The sequence below is a fragment of the Nerophis ophidion genome, linkage group LG09 (assembly GCF_033978795.1).
Source record: "Nerophis ophidion isolate RoL-2023_Sa linkage group LG09, RoL_Noph_v1.0, whole genome shotgun sequence".
In the NCBI taxonomy this organism is placed as follows: Eukaryota; Metazoa; Chordata; class Actinopteri; order Syngnathiformes; family Syngnathidae; genus Nerophis; species Nerophis ophidion.
In genome coordinates, this window is record NC_084619.1 from 34,735,731 (window position 1) to 34,753,746 (window position 18,016).

The 18,016-nt window shown below is 41.3% G+C and overlaps 1 protein-coding gene across 3 annotated transcripts in view; it reads right to left on the reverse strand.

Annotated features, from left to right (window-relative positions):
• LOC133559275 (inositol polyphosphate-5-phosphatase A-like) overlaps positions 1-18,016 on the reverse strand; it is a 453,585-nt gene that overhangs the window by 20,790 nt on the left and 414,779 nt on the right. For all 3 annotated transcript variants that reach the window (XM_061910884.1, XM_061910882.1, XM_061910883.1), the window contains one exon: positions 4,110-4,178. In XM_061910884.1, the coding sequence (XP_061766868.1) occupies positions 4,110-4,178 (69 nt within the window). The remainder of the gene's footprint in view (positions 1-4,109; positions 4,179-18,016) is intronic.

Sequence of the window (18,016 nt, forward strand, 5' to 3'; positions counted from 1 at the left end):
TCCCAACTGTATGTGTGTATATATATATATGTATATATATATATATATATATACATATATATATCCATATGTGTATATATATATATATATATATATATATATATAAATATACATATATATATACATACGTATATATATATATATATATCCATCCATCCATCCATCCATCATCTTCCGCTTATCCGAGGTCGGGTCGCGGGGGCAGCAGCCTAAGCAGGGAAGCCCAGACTTCCCTATCTCCAGCCACTTCGTCTAGCTCTTCCCGGGGGATCCCGAGGCGTTCCCAGGCCAGCCGGGAGACATAGTCTTTCCAACGTGTCCTGGGTCTTCCCCGTGGCCTCCTACCAGCTGGACGTGCCCTAAACACATCCCTAGGGAGGCGTTCGGGTGGCATCCTGACCAGATGCCCGAACCACCTCATCTGGCTCCTCTCGATGTGGAGGAGCAGCGGCTTTACGTTGAGCTCCTCCCGGATGGCAGAGCTTCTCACCCTATCTCTAAGGGAGAGCCCCGCCACCCGGCGGAGGAAACTCATTTCGGCCGCTTGTACCCGTGATCTTATCCTTTCGGTCATGACCCAAAGCTCATGACCATAGGTGAGGATGGGAACGTAGATCGACCGGTAAATTGAGAGCTTTGCCTTCCGGCTCAGCTCCTTCTTCACCACAACGGATCGATACAAAGTCCGCATTACTGAAGACGCCGCACCGATCCGCCTGTCGATCTCACGATCCACTCTTCCCCCACTCGTGAACAAGACTCCTAGGTACTTGAACTCCTCCACTTGGGGCAGGGTCTCCTCCCCAACCCGGAGATGGCACTCCACCCTTTTCCGGGCGAGAACCATGGACTCGGACTTGGAGGTGCTGATTCTCATTCCGGTCGCTTCACACTCGGCTGCGAACCGATCCAGTGAGAGCTGAGGATCCCGGCCATATGAAGCCATCAGGACTACATCATCTGCAAAAAGCAGAGACCTAATCCCGTGGCCACCAAACCGGAACCCCTCAACGCCTTGGCTGCGCCTAGTAATTCTGTCCATAAAAGTTATGAACAGAATCGGTGACAAAGGACAGCCTTGGCGGAGTCCAACCTTCACTGGAAACGTGTCCGACTTACTGCCAGCAATGCGGACCAAGCTCTGACACTGATCATACAGGGAGCGGACTGCCACAATAAGACATTCCGATACCCCATACTCCCCTAGCACTCCCCACAGGACTTCCCGAGGGACACGGTCGAATGCCTTCTCCAAGTCCACAAAGCACATGTAGACTGGTTGGGCAAACTCCCATGCACCCTCAAGAACCCTGCCGAGAGTATAGAGCTGGTCCACAGTTCCACGACCAGGACGAAAACCACACTGTTCCTCCTGAATCCGAGGTTCGACTATCCGGCGAAGCCTCCTCTCCAGTACACCTGAATAAACCTTACCGGGAAGGCTGAGGAGTGTAATCCCACGATAGTTGGAACACACCCTCCGGTCCCCCTTCTTAAAGAGAGGGACCACCACCCCGGTCTGCCAATCCAGAGGTACCGCCCCCGATGTCCACGCGATGCTGCAGAGTCTTGTCAACCAAGACAGCCCCACAGCATCCAGAGCCTTAGGGAACTCCGGGCAGATCTCATCCACCCCCGGGGCCTTGCCGCCGAGGAGCTTTTTAACTACCTCAGCGACCTCAGCCCCAGAAATAGGAGAGTCCACTACAGGTTCCCCAGGCACCGCTTCCTCAAAGAAATACGTGTTGGTGGGATTGAGGAGGTCTTCGAAGTATTCCCTCCACCGATCCACAACATCCGCAGTCGAAGTCAGCAGAACACCATCCGCACCATACACGGTGTTGATAGTGCACTGCTTCCCCTTCCTGAGGCGCCGTATGGTGGTCCAGAATCGCTTCGAAGCCGTCCGGAAGTCGTTTTCCATGGCTTCCCCGAACTCTTCCCATGTCCGAGTTTTTGCCTCCGCGACCGCTAAAGCTGCACACCGCTTGGCCCGTCGGTACCCGTCCATTGCCTCCGGAGTCCTATGAGCCAAAAGAACCCGATAGGACTCCTTCTTCAGCTTGACGGCATCCCTCACTGCTGGTGTCCACCAACGGGTTCTGGGATTACCGCCACGACAGGCACCAACAACCTTGCGGCCACAGCTCCAATCAGCCGCCTCGACAATAGAGGTTCGGAACATGGTCCACTCGGACTCAATGTCCCGTACCTCCCTCGTGACATGTTCAAAGTTCTCCCGGAGGTGTGAATTGAAACCCTCTCTGACAGGAGACTCTGCCAGACGTTCCCAGCAGACCCTCACAATGCGCTTGGGCCTGCCAGGTCTGTCCGGCATCCTCCCCCACCATCGCAGCCAACTCACCACCAGGTGGTGATCGGTAGAAAGCTCCGCCCCTCTCTTCACCCGAGTGTCCAAAACATAAGGCCGCAAATCCGATGACACAACTACAAAGTCGATCATGGAACTGCGGCCTAGGGTGTCCTGGTGCCAAGTGCACATATGGACACCCTTATGTTTGAACATGGTGTTTGTTATCGACAAACTGTGACGAGCACAAAAGTCCAATAACAAAACACCACTCGGGTTTAGATCCGGGCGACCATTCTTCCCAATCACGCCTCTCCAGGTTTCACTGTCGTTGCCAACATGAGCGTTGAAGTCTCCCAGTAGGACAAGGGAATCACCCGGAGGAGCACTTTCCAGTACTCCCTCGAGTGTACCCAAAAAGGGTGGGTATTCTGAACTGCTGTTTGGTGCGTAAGCACAAACAACAGTCAGGACCCGTCCCCCCACCCGAAGGCGAAGGGAAGCTACCCTCTCGTCCACTGGGTTGAACTCAAACGTACTGGCTTTGAGCCGGGGGGCAACCAGAATTGCCACCCCAGCCCGTCGCCTCTCACTGCCGGCAACGCCAGAGTGGAAGAGGGTCCAGTCCCTCTCGAGAGAACTGGTTCCAGAGCCCTTGCTGTGCGTCGAGGTGAGTCCGACTATATCCAGCCGGAACTTCTCTACCTCGCGCACTAGCTCAGGCTCCTTCCCCCCCAGTGAGGTGACGTTCCACGTCCCAAGAGCTAGCTTCTGTAGCCGAGGATCGGACCGCCAAGTGCCCTGCCTTCGGCTGCCGCCCAGCTCACAATGCACCCGACCTCTATGGCCCCTCCTATGAGTGGTGAGCCCATTGGAGGGATGACCCACGTTGCCTCTTCGGGCTGTGCCCGGCCGGGCCCCATGGGAACAGGCCCGACCACCAGGCGCTCGCCATCGTGCCCCAACTCCGGGCCTGGCTCCAGAGCGGGGCCCCGGTGACCCACGTCCGGGCGAGGGAAATCTGGGTTCATTTCGTTGTAATTCCATAGAAGTCTTTGAGCTGCTCTTTGTCTGATCACTCACCTAGGACCTGTTTGTCTTGGGAGACCCTACCAGGGGGCATGAAAACCCCCAGACAACATAGCTCCTAGGATCATTGGGACACGCAAACTCCTCTACCATGGTAAGGTAGCAGCTCAGAGAGGAGATATATATATATATATATATATATATATATATATATATATATATATATATATATATATATATATATATATATATATAAATTTAAAAAATCATTTTTTTAACCAGGCACTTTCTGCTATCATAAATATCATGCACTAATATGTGACATATACAGCTTGAAATAAGATAAATCTAAAATGTCAACTCTTGTTGGCATGTAATCTTACTTTTTGTATTTAATAAAGCTTACACATCAGCACATCAGTTTATGATAAAAAACCAAAATACATGTACTTTTTATGATAATATAATAATACTAAAAAATACTAACTATCTAAAGTCAATGTAAAGAAAATATATTTTTGTAGACAGGATAACTAACAATATATAGAGAATATTTTAGTTACAATAATTTAAACATAAATGATACATTTTTACAACAACAAAAAACTATATCATGTAGGATTGTAGTTGATATTTTCTTTAAATTCAAACAAATGCAATTATTATTCAATATCTAAAATCAAGGATGCATTTTTATTTGACTTACAATTATTTTTTTCAGAACAGAAAACCTTGAATTTCCTTCACACACAGAGCCCCGTGCTTTTACCTTGTGGTCGCCCATGCAGACATTTGGCCCAACGTTGTCATAGATTAGAGACCTCTCCTCGTTTTCTGGCTGCGGATATATAGATAAAAAAAATTGAAAAACAGTAAAGGAAGAAACACAATAACAGCATGTAGTTACATGAAAGATATGTCTACACATGGCACACCAAACACAAAATATATTTTCGTATTTTTGACTCACATTCATGCATGCGCAGTCATTCTACCAGCATCATTAAACACAATTAACAGGATTAACTTGTATCAGTCAGATACAACTAAAACAGAGCATGCGTCTGTGTCAGGTGAGCAGGACAAAAACACTTGTTTTCAATAATCTACCATCCATTACCAATAGGGATGGGTATTGTTTTAATTTTAACCAATAGTAGCACCAAATCAGTACTTCAAAAATGGCAACGGGTGCCTGAACCTTTACTTAAAAATGAAAAACATGCACATTTAAAAAACAATACTTTTTTATTTTTATGAAATTTAGTGACATTCAAGTGGAACAAACATAAATCTATTTTATTTCAGCATTCCATTCAAATTAAGAAAAAAAATCCACCACAAATTGTCATGATTTTTGTAGAAATACAGAACATGACAAAAACAACTTGCTACTTGTCGACACTCATAATTTCGAGAGGTTTGTCAATGCAAACTCACTCGTAATCGTCATTGGTGCATATTGAGGAAGCGAAACAATGAAGTTAAAAAAGAGCGACAAACTCTGTATGCTTTTGTCAGGACGATATAATGTTGATATCAATATAAAATGTGTTCGATAAAACATCCGATATATACATTTAGATTTTTTGGTCGGAAGAAACAAGAAATTATGAAGCAAGATTTGTTGCAAGTCACCCGTGTTTTGGGAAGTCAGCTGAGCAGGAAACAGGAAGTGTACCTGAGCAATGGGAGTGACATGCTAACAGCCAGTCAAGTAAAAGTATCAACTATCACGTTTGGTTGCGCTGTCTTTCTGTTTTGCTTTGGATTCTCTGCATGGAGTGAGAAGAGAAACTGATATTTTGATACATCAACTCAATAACAGAAACTTGTCGAAAGTTGTGTTGGTTTTAATGCAGACAGTGCGGCAACATTTTGACACTTCCAACGTTTCATTTTAAATAATTGCTTCCCAAACTACTGTGTAGTGTTTAATACCTTATACACTACTGCCATCTAGTGTCTCAAAATATTTTACCCCCTGGCTACCAGACAACTTCTCCACTGACAAAAGCATCGTTGGTATGTTGAAAATTGTATTACTGTATTTATTGGCAGGCTTTAATAAGATATTGATTAATATAATTAACGTATATAGGCATTCATTTAGCATGGAAATGAGGAACCAAGGCCGCAGCTATTGATTATTTTAGTAAGTGATTGATCAATTGATTAGTTCGATTAATCTGGTAAAACACGTATTATAGAGTCAATGCATATTCATGTGCGCTCTATTGCAGCAACCATGCGGAAACTATGTCCCGGGCACTTCATGCGATCCGGATTTTATACGTTTTCATTACTTCCACTTAATTAACAGATGCAACACAATATAAATAGGAGATTTTTTAAATATTTAATTATTTTGTTTAATCGATTAATTGTTGCAGCTGTTTTTAAATGCACCTGTTTACTTTGGCACCGGTGCTATCATGGAACTAGGTTTTGGTGCCCATTCTTACTTAACAGGGAGGGGATTCTGGACTCATGTTACTGCAAAGTCCTTTTAGTAAAAAAAAAAAAAAAAAAAAAAGTTAATGGAACGGATGAACTTCTTCAGATAACTTTAAAAACATCATGTTCTGAGTTCTCCTATAGTTTTGTCCACTGAGCCGGAAACACCTTTTGAAATCCACTTTCAAACTTGGGGCAGTGAAGAGTGATGAAAAGCAGCAGTCATTTATAAAGTGTGCTTTTTTGCCTGTAGATCTGACGCACTGCTACTGTAATCTGAGAGCCTATTTGAGGGAATCGTGTTTAAATTTCGCTCTGTGCACACAAAGCAGACGTCTATCTACAGTCTGGAGAATAAATCACACTTGTCTGGTTGAACTAAAGAGTTTTTAAATAGCCAAGAGCGCCCTCACACACACGTTGTGGCACGGTGAGCTGCACTGGCGGCTCAGAAGAAAGAGACAGAGAGCCTGAGAATGAACCATAAAGCAAAATCCAAATTAACTTCAGACCAATCCTGCAGTGGAGCGGGGTCAGCACGCACAACGGCGCCACCTCCCGCTACCTTTTCCTGGCGGGCCATGCACTGGCACCTCTCTATATGTCTGCAAGCTGCCCCGCAAGCCGCTGCCTCCCAAAGCCCGCAGATACATTCATCAAACGCACACTTGATCATTTACAAAGGCGGTATAAAATTGCGGATTTTCAGGCTGCGTAATCTTTAGACAGATAAACAAATTACCCGGGGCCCTCCGGCAGTGGAGGAGCGCTCGCTCCGCTAAACATTCATTACCGTTGCTCCTGGAGCTGGTGCCGCGCCGCACAGCCAGCAGGCAACCTTTGGCGTGTTAGGGCTCGGCAAGCAGAAAATAACATGATGGCGAGTTAACCGACCGTGCCATGATAGATGACGCCACACGCTGGCCTGTTTACAGGCCCATGTCTCAACAATCTGTAATGCTCATGTGTGCTCAGTGAATCATCAGCCAATCTGTGGACACACTAACTGTCCTCCGCATTACCAGCAATTAGCTTTTGCTCCAAGGAAAGCGAGCAAACAGCCGTCCAGATGCGTGCATGTGATCTTTCGGAATTGCGCTAAGGTAAGTTATTGTTTTAGTGTTGCTTCAGTCAGCAGAGAAGAAAGGTCAGGAAGGAATCTGTCATTTGTTGTGGACAAAGGAAAGTCAAACTTCCTGAGCGGCTCCCTGCTGTGAGCTGTTGGGTGTACAATGCACGGCATGTCTTGTCACAGCTGAAAGCTGCGATGGTTGGTCCTCTACACCAGTGTTTTTAAAAAAAAATTGAGCCAAGGCACATTTTTTTCAATGAAAAAACCCTGGGGCACACCACCAGCAGAACATGTTGAAAACAAGACACAATAGTCTATATCAGGGGTCCCCAAACTTTTTGACTCAGGGGCTGCATTGGGTTAAAAAAAATTGCCGGGGGCCAGGCTGTTTGATTGATTGATTGATTGATTGATGGATTGATACTTTTATTAATATTGCACAGTACAGTACATATTTCGTACAATTGACCACTAAATGGTAACACCCGAATAAGTTTTTCAACTTGTTTAAGTCGGGGTCCATGTAATCAATTCATGTGTGTATATATATATATATATATATATATATATATATATATATATATATATATATATATATATATATATATATATATATATATATATATGTATGTAAGTGTGAATGGTGTCTGTCTATCAGTGTTGGCCCTGTGATGAGATGGCGACTTATCCAGGGTGTACGCCACCTTCCGCCCGAATGCAGCTGAGACAGGCTCCAGCACCCCCCACGACCCCGAATGGGACAAGCGGTAGAATATATATATATATGTATGTGTCTTAATTGGATTATCCAGAGAATAGTGCTCGATACCGTGGTAGAGCGCAATATGTATGTGTGGGAAAAAAATCACAAGACTACTTCATCTCTACAGAACTGTTTCATGAGGGGTTCCCTCAATCGTCAGGAGATTTTCCTGACGATTGAGGGAACCCCTCATGAAACAGTTCTGTAGAGATGAAGTAGTCTTGTGATTTTTCACACACATACATATATATATATATATATATATATATATATATATATATATATATATATATATATATATACAAACCCCGTTTCCATATAAGTTGGGAAATTGTGTTAGATGTAAATATAAATGTCCTGTTCATGAGAAAGGACGCAAAGAAAAAGGCTCCGCTTCTGCTACCGGAGTTTTTTGTTTAGTCTGAAGATTTTGACCACTGATTTGCGATCACAGCGACAGGAAAGTCACCTGGCATCTTCGACCTGATTTTGGTCAGTTGAGAGGCACTGATACACTGAGATAAGGCAAGTTGGAAGAGCCGTTAGACTCAAGCCATCAGGGCCTTACGGCAGTTCAAAGCGGTTGCCTAGCAACTAAAAGCTACGGCGAGTTTACAGCTGTTTTAAAGGCCTACTGAAATGACATTTTCTTATTTAAACGGGGATAGCAGGTCCATTCAATGTGTCATACTTGATCATGTCCCGATATTGCCATATTTTTGCTGAAAGGATTTAGTAGAGAACATCGACGTTCGAAGTTCGCAACTTTTGCTGCTGATAAAAAAGCCTTGCCTTTACCGGAAGTCGCAGACGATGAAGGCACAAGGGTAAGGGCTCCTCACGTCTTGCTGCCTCCAGCAGCAAGAGCTATTCCGACCGAGAAAACGACAATTTCCCCATTAATTTGAGCGACGATGAAAGATTCCTGGATGATGATATTGATAGCGAAGGACTAGAAGAAAAAAATAAATAAATAAAGTAAAAAAAAAAAAAAAAAAAGGCGATTGCATTGGGACGGTTTCAGATGTTTTTAGACACATTTACTTTGGTAATTCTGGGAAAATCCCTTATCTTTCTATTGTGTTGCTAGTGTTTTAGTGAGATTAAATAGTACCTGATCGTCGGAGGGGTGTATCCACGGGTGTCTTGAGGCCAGTCTCTGAGGGAAGTCGGCGGCAGCGGCATGGACGGCGCAAGCTCAGCTGATCTCCGGTAAGAGGCGACTTTTTACCACAATTTTCTCACCAAAACCTGCCGGTTGACAAGTGGTCGGGAACCATGTTCGCTTGACCACTCTGATCCATAGGAATTTTAAACAAGGAAACACTGTATGTCTGTGTGGCTAAAGGCTAAAGATTCCCACCTCCATCTTTCTACTTTGACTTCTCCATTATTAATTGAACAAATTGCAAAAGATTCAGCAACACAGATTTCCAGAATACTGTTTAATTGCGCGATGAAAAGAGACGACTTTTAGCTGCAAATGGTGCTGCGCTAATATGTCCCCTGCAACCCGGGAGGTCACGCCCACGCGTCATCATTCCGCAACGTTTTCAACAAGAAACTCCGCGAGAAATTTAAAATTGTAATTTAGAAAACTAAACCGGCCGTATTGGCATGTGTTGCAATGTTAATATTTCATCATTGATATATAAACTATCAGACTGCAAGGTCGGTGGTAGTGGGTTTCAGTAGGCCTTTAAAGTGCTTCCAACGTCGCAGAGTGATATAAGTTGACAGACTAACACCTCAAATTGATCTGTGAACAACGCAAGGTACGCATTTGATGAAACAAACAAGTTAAACGTGCCACAAGTTGCTAAACTAACTGCTGTTTAAGACACAAGAGGCACTGACGTCATCGACCTGCCACGATGCCAAAAGCTAAAGGGAAGACTAAAATCCCGAAACGTTCGGTGTCAGCCGACACAGGACACAACTGGGACCAAGATTTGAGAATGGACACAGGACATGATGGGAATCAAGAAGGGGTACTACTAAAAATACTCCATGAATTTAAAGAAGACTTGAAAGGAGAATGGAAAGAAATTAAAGAAGAAATAAAAGAAACAAAAAAAAGATCTGAATAAAGCAAAGACAGAACACAAACAAGATGTGAAAAGTCTGCAGCAAAATATAGAAAGTCTGCAAACTCAGATCATCACCAGAAAAAAATGAAGTCTCTGATATGTGCCAACAAATGAAGACCTTTCAAGAAGAAATGCGCCAACAAATAAAGACCCTTCAAGAAGACAACTACATGCTGTGGAATATCATAGATGAAATGGAGCAGGATAAACGAATGAATGACATCACAGTGACAGGGAACCGAATTAAACCAAGATACTATGCGAAAGCTGTGAATAATGAAGATGAACCAGATGAAATGGATCTTATCTCAGCAGAACAGCAAGTGGTCAACTTTCTGCAATCAAAGGAAATTTAAATCGACATCAATACCATCGAAACATGTATCCCATTGAAACAGAAGAAACCACATCGCTACTCCAGTCGTGCTCGTGAAATTCGTAAACAGAAAATCTAAAATGGCATTGCTGAGACAGAGAAAGAAGCTGAAGGGAACAAATGTGTACATGAATGAGCATCTCACTAAACGTAATGCTGGAATCGCCAAGAAAGCACGCGACTTGAGAAAGCAGGGAAAAATCCAGGGAACTTGGAGCGCCAACTGTAAAATCTACATCAAGCTGAGCGGAGGTCCAGAAGCAAGAGTACTTGTTGTCAATGACATCAAGGACCTGGACAAATTTTAAAGTTTACAAAGCTTCCACAACAACGATGATAATGGACTCTGACAGAAAACAAGCACCTAAATTCAACATCAACACTACTATGCTCCAAGGGACGACTAAAAAAGAAGGCCTAGATTAAGGATTATATCCACCTACACTTATAGAGATTATTGAAACAACATCAAACATTGTTGAACAAGAAAATATGGAACTACAAAACTTCTGCAATAAAGATCACAAAAACCAGGATTTGGAAAACGATATAGATCCAGATACAATTCTGTTTCCCCACATCAACAATAATTGTTTTTATTACACAGATGAGCAATATAATAGCATCATTAAAAGTGATAACAAATTGTCAATTATCCATTTTAATAGCAGAAACTTGTATGCAAACTATAACAACATCAAGAACTTTTTGGAACACATCAACGGACCCTTCAAAGTGATCGCCGTCACAGAAACGTGGATTGATGAGAAAAAAGGAATATATTTTGATCTGGAAGGATATGAACTAAACTATACTCACCTAAGTCAAGTATAGAAACATTTAAAGAATGGATCAAGGCAACTTACATGGACAATGATAAAAAAATAATTTTCTTATGCGGTGACTTTAATATTGACTTATTGAACCCTAACAAGCAAAAGTCTATTGATGACTGCATTGATACAATGTAAAGCATCAGTTTATATCCTAAAATCACAAAGCCAAGCAGAATCACAGGACACTGTGCCACGCTTATTGATCATATTTTTACCAATGATTTTGATAATAACACTACGAGTGGTCTACTTATTACAGAAGTTAGTGATCATCTGCCAGTTTTTACAATATATGATGGAAACTGCAAAAAGAACATGGAAGACAAAAGGACATTTCAAAGACTGTGCACAGAGAAGAGGATGATTGCTCTCAAAATTGAGCTACAAAAGCAAGATTGGGACAATGTGTACAATGAAGAAGAGGTTGATGAAGCGTATGAACATTTCTTAAACAAGTTCATAATACTTTACGACAAAAATTGTCCATGGAAACAACTCAGTAGTAAACAGAAAAAGAATAATCAACCATGGATGACAAAATGATTAAAAAATGCTTGTCAGAAGAAGAATACACTATATAGAACATTTTTAGCAGAAAGAACTACAGAGGCAGAAGTTAAGTACAAAAAGAATAAAAACAAGTTAACAAACATACTACGATCATGTAGAAAATAATATTACAGTGAATTATTGGACAGGAACAAAATAATATGAGGACAACATGGGGCATTCTCAATAGCATTATTAAAAATGGCACTAAGAGGGATTACCCCCAATACTTCTTAGACGGAAATAAACATAATGACAACATAAAGGAAGTAGTTGAAAGCTTAACTTTGTAAAAATTGGACCCAAATTGGAAGAAAGAATTCCAGACCCAGTTTCAATTGAGGACTATAATGATACCATAGAGCGAAATCCCAACTCCATGTTCCTCAGTAATGTGACACAGGAGGAAATAGTTAAAATTGTGAAAAAATGTAAATCTAAGACTTCAGCTGATTGTAACGGAATTGATATGGAAACGATAAAAAAGGTTATTGAAGAGATCTCAGGACCATTAATGTATATTAGTAACCTATCATTTCAAACAGGTACATTTCCAAACAAAATGAAAATAGCTAAAGTTGTACCAAATTATAAGACTGGAGACAAACATCTATTTACAAACAATAGACCTGTTTCTTTACTTCCACACTGTTCTAAAATCATTGAACGACTGTTCAATAACAGATTAGAGAGTTTCATAAATAAAAATAAAATACTCGCTGAGAACCAATATGGATACAGAGCTAATGTTTCAACTTCAATGGCTTTAATTGAAATCACAGAAGAAATTTCCAATGCAATAGACTGTAAAAAATGTGCGGCAGCAGTGTTTTTGGATCCAACTAAAGATCCATCCATCCATCCATTTCTACCGCTTATTCCCTTTCGGGGTCGCGGGGAGCGCTGGCGCCTATCTCAGCTACAATCGGGCGGAAGGCAGGGTACACCCTGGACAAGTCGCCACCTCATCGCAGGGCTCCAACTAAAGAATTTGACACAATTAATCACAATATATTAATCAAAAAACTAGAACAATATGGCATCAGAGGGTTAGTCTTAAACTGGATTAGAAGTTATTTAACAATCAGGAAACAATACGTGAAGCTAGGCGAACACTCTTCTACAATGCTAAATATATCCTGTGGTGTACCTCAGCGATCAATACTAGGACCTAAACTATTCAATCTCTATATAAATTACATTTGTAAAGTTACAAGAGATTTAAAGTTAGTATTATTTGTGGATGATACGCCGGTGTTTTGTTCAGGAGAGGACACACAGAGGATAATACAATTAATAACAGAAGAAATGAACAAATTAAAAAAATGGTTTGACAAAAACAAACTATCATTGAATCTCAGTAAAACTAAAATACTGCTATTTGGTGACAGTCGAAGGGATAGTCAAACACAAATACAGATAGACGAAATAGAAATTGAAAGAGTAAATGAAACCAAATTTTAGGTATAATGATTGATGATAAATTGAACTGGAAATCTCATGTAAAAAATATCAAACATAAAGTAGCAAGAAACACGTCAATAATGAATAGAGCCAAATATGTTCTAGACCAAAAATCACTTCATATTCTCAACTGCTCACTAGTGTTACCATATCTAAGTTACTGTGTAGAAATATGGGGAAATAATTACAAAAGTACACTTCATTCACTAACAGTGTTACAAAAAAGATCAGTTAGAATAATGCATAATATTGGATATAGTGAACATACAAACCCTTTATTTATTCAATCAAAGATACTGAAATTCCACAACATAGTGAAATTGCAAACAGCTAAAATTATACACAAAGCAAACTATAACCTGCTTCCCAAGAATATACAACAATTCTTCTCAACAAAAGAGGAGAAATATAATCTTAGAGAAAAATGTAATTTAAAACATTTGTACGCACGTACAGCACTTAAAACCTTCAGTGTATCAGTATGTGGAATTAAATTACGGAATGGATTAAGCAAAGCAATCAAACAATGTACTAATATGATCCACTTCAAGAAACTCTTCAAACTTAAAGTGTTTACAAAGTACAAAAAAGAAGAACCATGATAAACATCCTGAATTTATTCACCCACTCATTCTTTCATTCTCAAAATAATCTTATTTATCTCATCGTAAGGAATAAAACTTACTTCACCAATTATTTATTTATTTATTTTTATTGTTATTACTTACGGAGTATATTGTAAATACATTGATAACAGGAAGTGAACAAAAGTTTTAGCAACTGTTATGTAAAAGAAAAGGGGTAGGATTAAATAAGCTCTGCTTCTTCCTACTCCTTTTCGAACATGTGGAATAGAGAAACTGGAAATTGTGACGTATCATGTTGAATGCTGGCATGTTCGAAATAAACTCAAACTAAACTCAATATTCAGTTGAATGCACGACAAAGACAAGATATTTGATGTTCAAACTTATAAACTTTGTATTTTTTTTTTGCAAATAATAATGAATTTCAAGGCTGCAACACGTGACAAAGTAGTTGGGAAAGGGCATGTTCACCACTGTGTTACATCACCTTTTCTTTAAACAACACTCAATAAACATTTGGGAACTGAGGAAACTAATTGTTGAAGCTTTGAAAGTGGAATTCTTTCCCATTCTTGTTTAATGTAGAGCTTTAGTCGTTCAACAGTCCGGGTCTCCGCTGTCGTATTTTATGATTCATAATGTGCCACACATTTTCGATGGGGGACACGTCTGGGCTGCAGGCTGGCCAGGAAAGTACACACACTCTTTTACTACGAAACCACGCTGTTGTAACATGTAGCTTGGCATTGTCTTGTTGAAATAAGCAGGAGCGTCCATGATAACGTTGCTTGGATGACAACATATGTTGCTCCAAAACCTGTATGGACCATTCAGCATTAATGGTGCTTTCACAGATGTGTAAGTTACCCATGCCTTGGGCACTAATGCACCCCCATACCATCACAGATGCTGGCTTTTCAACTTATAACAATCCAGATGGTTATTTTCCTCTTTGTTCAGGAGGACACCACGTCCACAGTTTCCATATATACTTTGAAATGTGGACTCGTCAGACCACAGAACACCTTTCAACTTTGCATCAGTCCTTCTTAGATGAGCTCGGGCTCAGCGAAACCAGCTGCGTTCCTTGGTGTTGTTGATGAATAAGTTTTGCTTTGCATGGTAGAGTTTTAACTTGCACTTACAGATGTAGCAACCAACTGTACTTACTGACAGTGGTTTTATGAAGTGTTCCTGAGCCCATGTGGTGATATCCTTTACACACTGTCGTCTGTCTTTGATGCAGGACCTCCTGAGGGATCAACGGTCCGTAATATCATCGCTTACGTGCAGTGATTTCTCCAGATTCTCTGAACCTTTTGATGATTTTACGGACCGTAGATGGTAAAATCCCTAAATTCCTTGCAAAGGCTCTTTGAGAAATGTTGTTCTAAAACTGTTAGAAAATTTGCTTACAAATTGGTGACCCTCGCCCCATCCTTGTTTGTGAATTACTTAGTATTTCATGGAAGCTGCTTTTATACCCAATCATGGCACCCACCTGTTCCCAAATAGCCTGCACACCTGTGGGATGTTTCAAATAAGTGTTTGATGAGAATTTCTCAACTTTATCAGTATTTATTGCCACCTTTCCCAACTTCTTTGTCACGTGTTGCTGGCATCAAATTCTAAAACTAATGATAATTTGCAAAAAAAATAATGTTTATCAGTTTGAACATCAAATATGTTGTCTTTGTAGCATAATCACCTGAATCATCGTATTCCGTTTATATTTACATCTAACACAATTTCCCAAATCATATGGAAACGGGGTTTGTACACACACACACACACACACATATATATATATATATATATACATACACAGGTGCTGTTCATATTATTAGAATATCATGAAAAAGTTGATTTATTTCAGTAATTATATTCAGAACGTGAAACTTACATATTATATCAATTCATTACACACATAGTGATATATTTGAAATGTTTATTTCTTAAAATTTTGATGATTAGTACTGACAATTACTGAAAATCCCAAATTCAGTATCTCAGAAAATTAGAATATTTGTTACGATTAGTAGCAAAAAATATTTTTTAGAAATGTGGGCAAACTGAAAAGTATGAACATGGAATGTTTCAGCATGTACGGCAATCAATACTTAGTTGCAGCTCCTTTTGCCTGAATTGCTGCAGCAATACGGCGTGGCATGGAGTCGACCAGTCTGTTGCACTCCTCAGGTGTTATGAGAGCTCAGGTTGATTTAATAGTGGCCTTCAGCTCTTCAGCATTGTTGGGTCTGGCATCTCGCATCTCCCGCTTCACAATACCCCATAGGTTTTCTATGGGGTTAAGGTCAGGTGAGTTTGCAGGCCAATCAAGAACATAGATACCATGGTCCTTAAACCAGGTACTGGTAGATTTGGCACTGTGTGCAGGTGCCAAGTCATGTTGGAAAATGAAATCTTCACCTCCATAAAATTGGTCCGCGGCAGGCAGCATAAAGTGTTCTAAAACTTCCTGGTAGACTGCTGCATTGACCCTAGACCTCAGGAAACACAGTGGACCAACACCAGCAGATGACACGGCACCCCAGACCATTACCGATTGTGGAAATTTGACACTGGACTTCAGGCAACGTGGATTCTGTGCCTCTCCTGTCTTCCTCCAGACTCTGGGACCTTGATTTCCAAAGGAGATACAACATTTATTTTCATCTGAAAACATAACTTTGGACCACTCAGCAGCAGTCCAGTCCTTTTTGTCTTGAGCCCAGGCGAGACGCTTTTGACGTTGTCTCTTATTCAAGAGTGGCTTTACACAAGGAATGCGACAGCTGAAGCCCATATCTTGCATACGTCGGTGCGTGGTGGTTCTTGAAGCACTGACTCCAGCTGCAGTCCACTCTTTGTGGATCTCCCCCACATTTTTGAATCGGTTTTGTTTGGCAATCCTCTCCAGGGCGCGGTTATTCTTCTTTCTTGTACACTTTTTTCTACCACATCTTTGTCTTCCCTTCGCCTCTCTATTAATGTGCTTGGACACAGAGCTCTGGGAACATTCAACCTCTTTGGCAATGCAGTGTCTTGCCCGCCTTCTTTAAAGTATCAATGGTCATCTTTTGGACAGTTGTCAAGTCAGCAGTCTTCCCCCATGATTGTGTGTCATACAGAATCAAAACGAGAGACCATTTAAAGGCTTTTCCAGGTGTTTTGAGTTAGTTAGGTAATTAGAGTGTGGCACCAGGTGTCTTCAATAACTGACCTTTTCACTATATTCTAATTTTCTGAGATGTTGAATTTAGGGTTTTCATTGGTTGTCAGCTATAATCATCTCCTTTTTGGCAAAAAACACTTGAAATGTATCAGTCTGTTTGGAATGAATGTATACATTCTACAAGTTTGACTTTTTAAATGGAATTAATGAAATAAATCAACTTTTTCATGATATTCTAATAATATGACCAGCACCTATATATATATATATATATATATATATTCCGAGTGCGATAATGTCATGTTATCGATGGGAAAATGCATTTTTAGACAATATGGTTTGCCTGAGCGACTAGGAGACACAGAGAGTAACAAGCAATAGAAAATGGATTAGAAAGGACATATTTAAAAAACAAAAAAAAACAAAAGCACAAGATCACGGGTACCAGCGGCCGAAATGAGTTTCCTCTGCCGGGTGGCAGGCCTCCCTTAGAGATAGGGTGAGAAGCTCTGCCATCTGGAGGGAGCTCAAAGTAAAGCCGCTGCTCCTCAACATCGAGAGGAGACAAATGAGGTGATTTGGGCATCTGGTCAGGATGCCACTCCCTAGGGATCTGTTTGGGGCACGTTCAACCAGTAGGAGGCCACGGGAAAGACTTAGGACACGCTGGGAAGACTATGGATGGCCTGGGAACGCCTCGGGATCCCCCGGGAAGAGCTGGACGAAGTGGCTGGGGAGAGGAAAGTCTGAGATTTCCTGCTTAGGCTGCTGCCCCCGCAACCCGACCTTGGATAAGCGGAAGAAGATGGATGGATGGATGGCAAACAAAAAAAAAACTTTTTACCCGGGACGTTCCGAGGGCCAGATTTTGGACGCTGGTGGGGCCGAATGCGGCCGTAGTTTGGTGACCCCTGGTCTATATTGACAATATAAATTCGTTCTCATCAAAAACCTGACGCAATTGTTCGATATGAATTCAAACCATAACATCCATGCATCTTTAATTCTCTTGTCTCAAAGTACGCTTAAAAAGCAATTTGCTACCTGCTGCCACCTACTGATACGGAAGATTATTAGTGGTTACTCTGCCGAGTTCGACACTCAACAACGGCACATTATATGTGGATTATAATTATTGGTGTGCACAAAATATTTTTTTGACCAATTAGGTGAAATTACATAATTTCCCACAGCACACCAAACAATATCTCACAGTACACTAGTACAATGGTTCTCAAATGGGGGCACACGTACCCCGGAGGTACTTGAATGTATGCCAAGGGGTATGTGAGATTTTTTTTTAATAT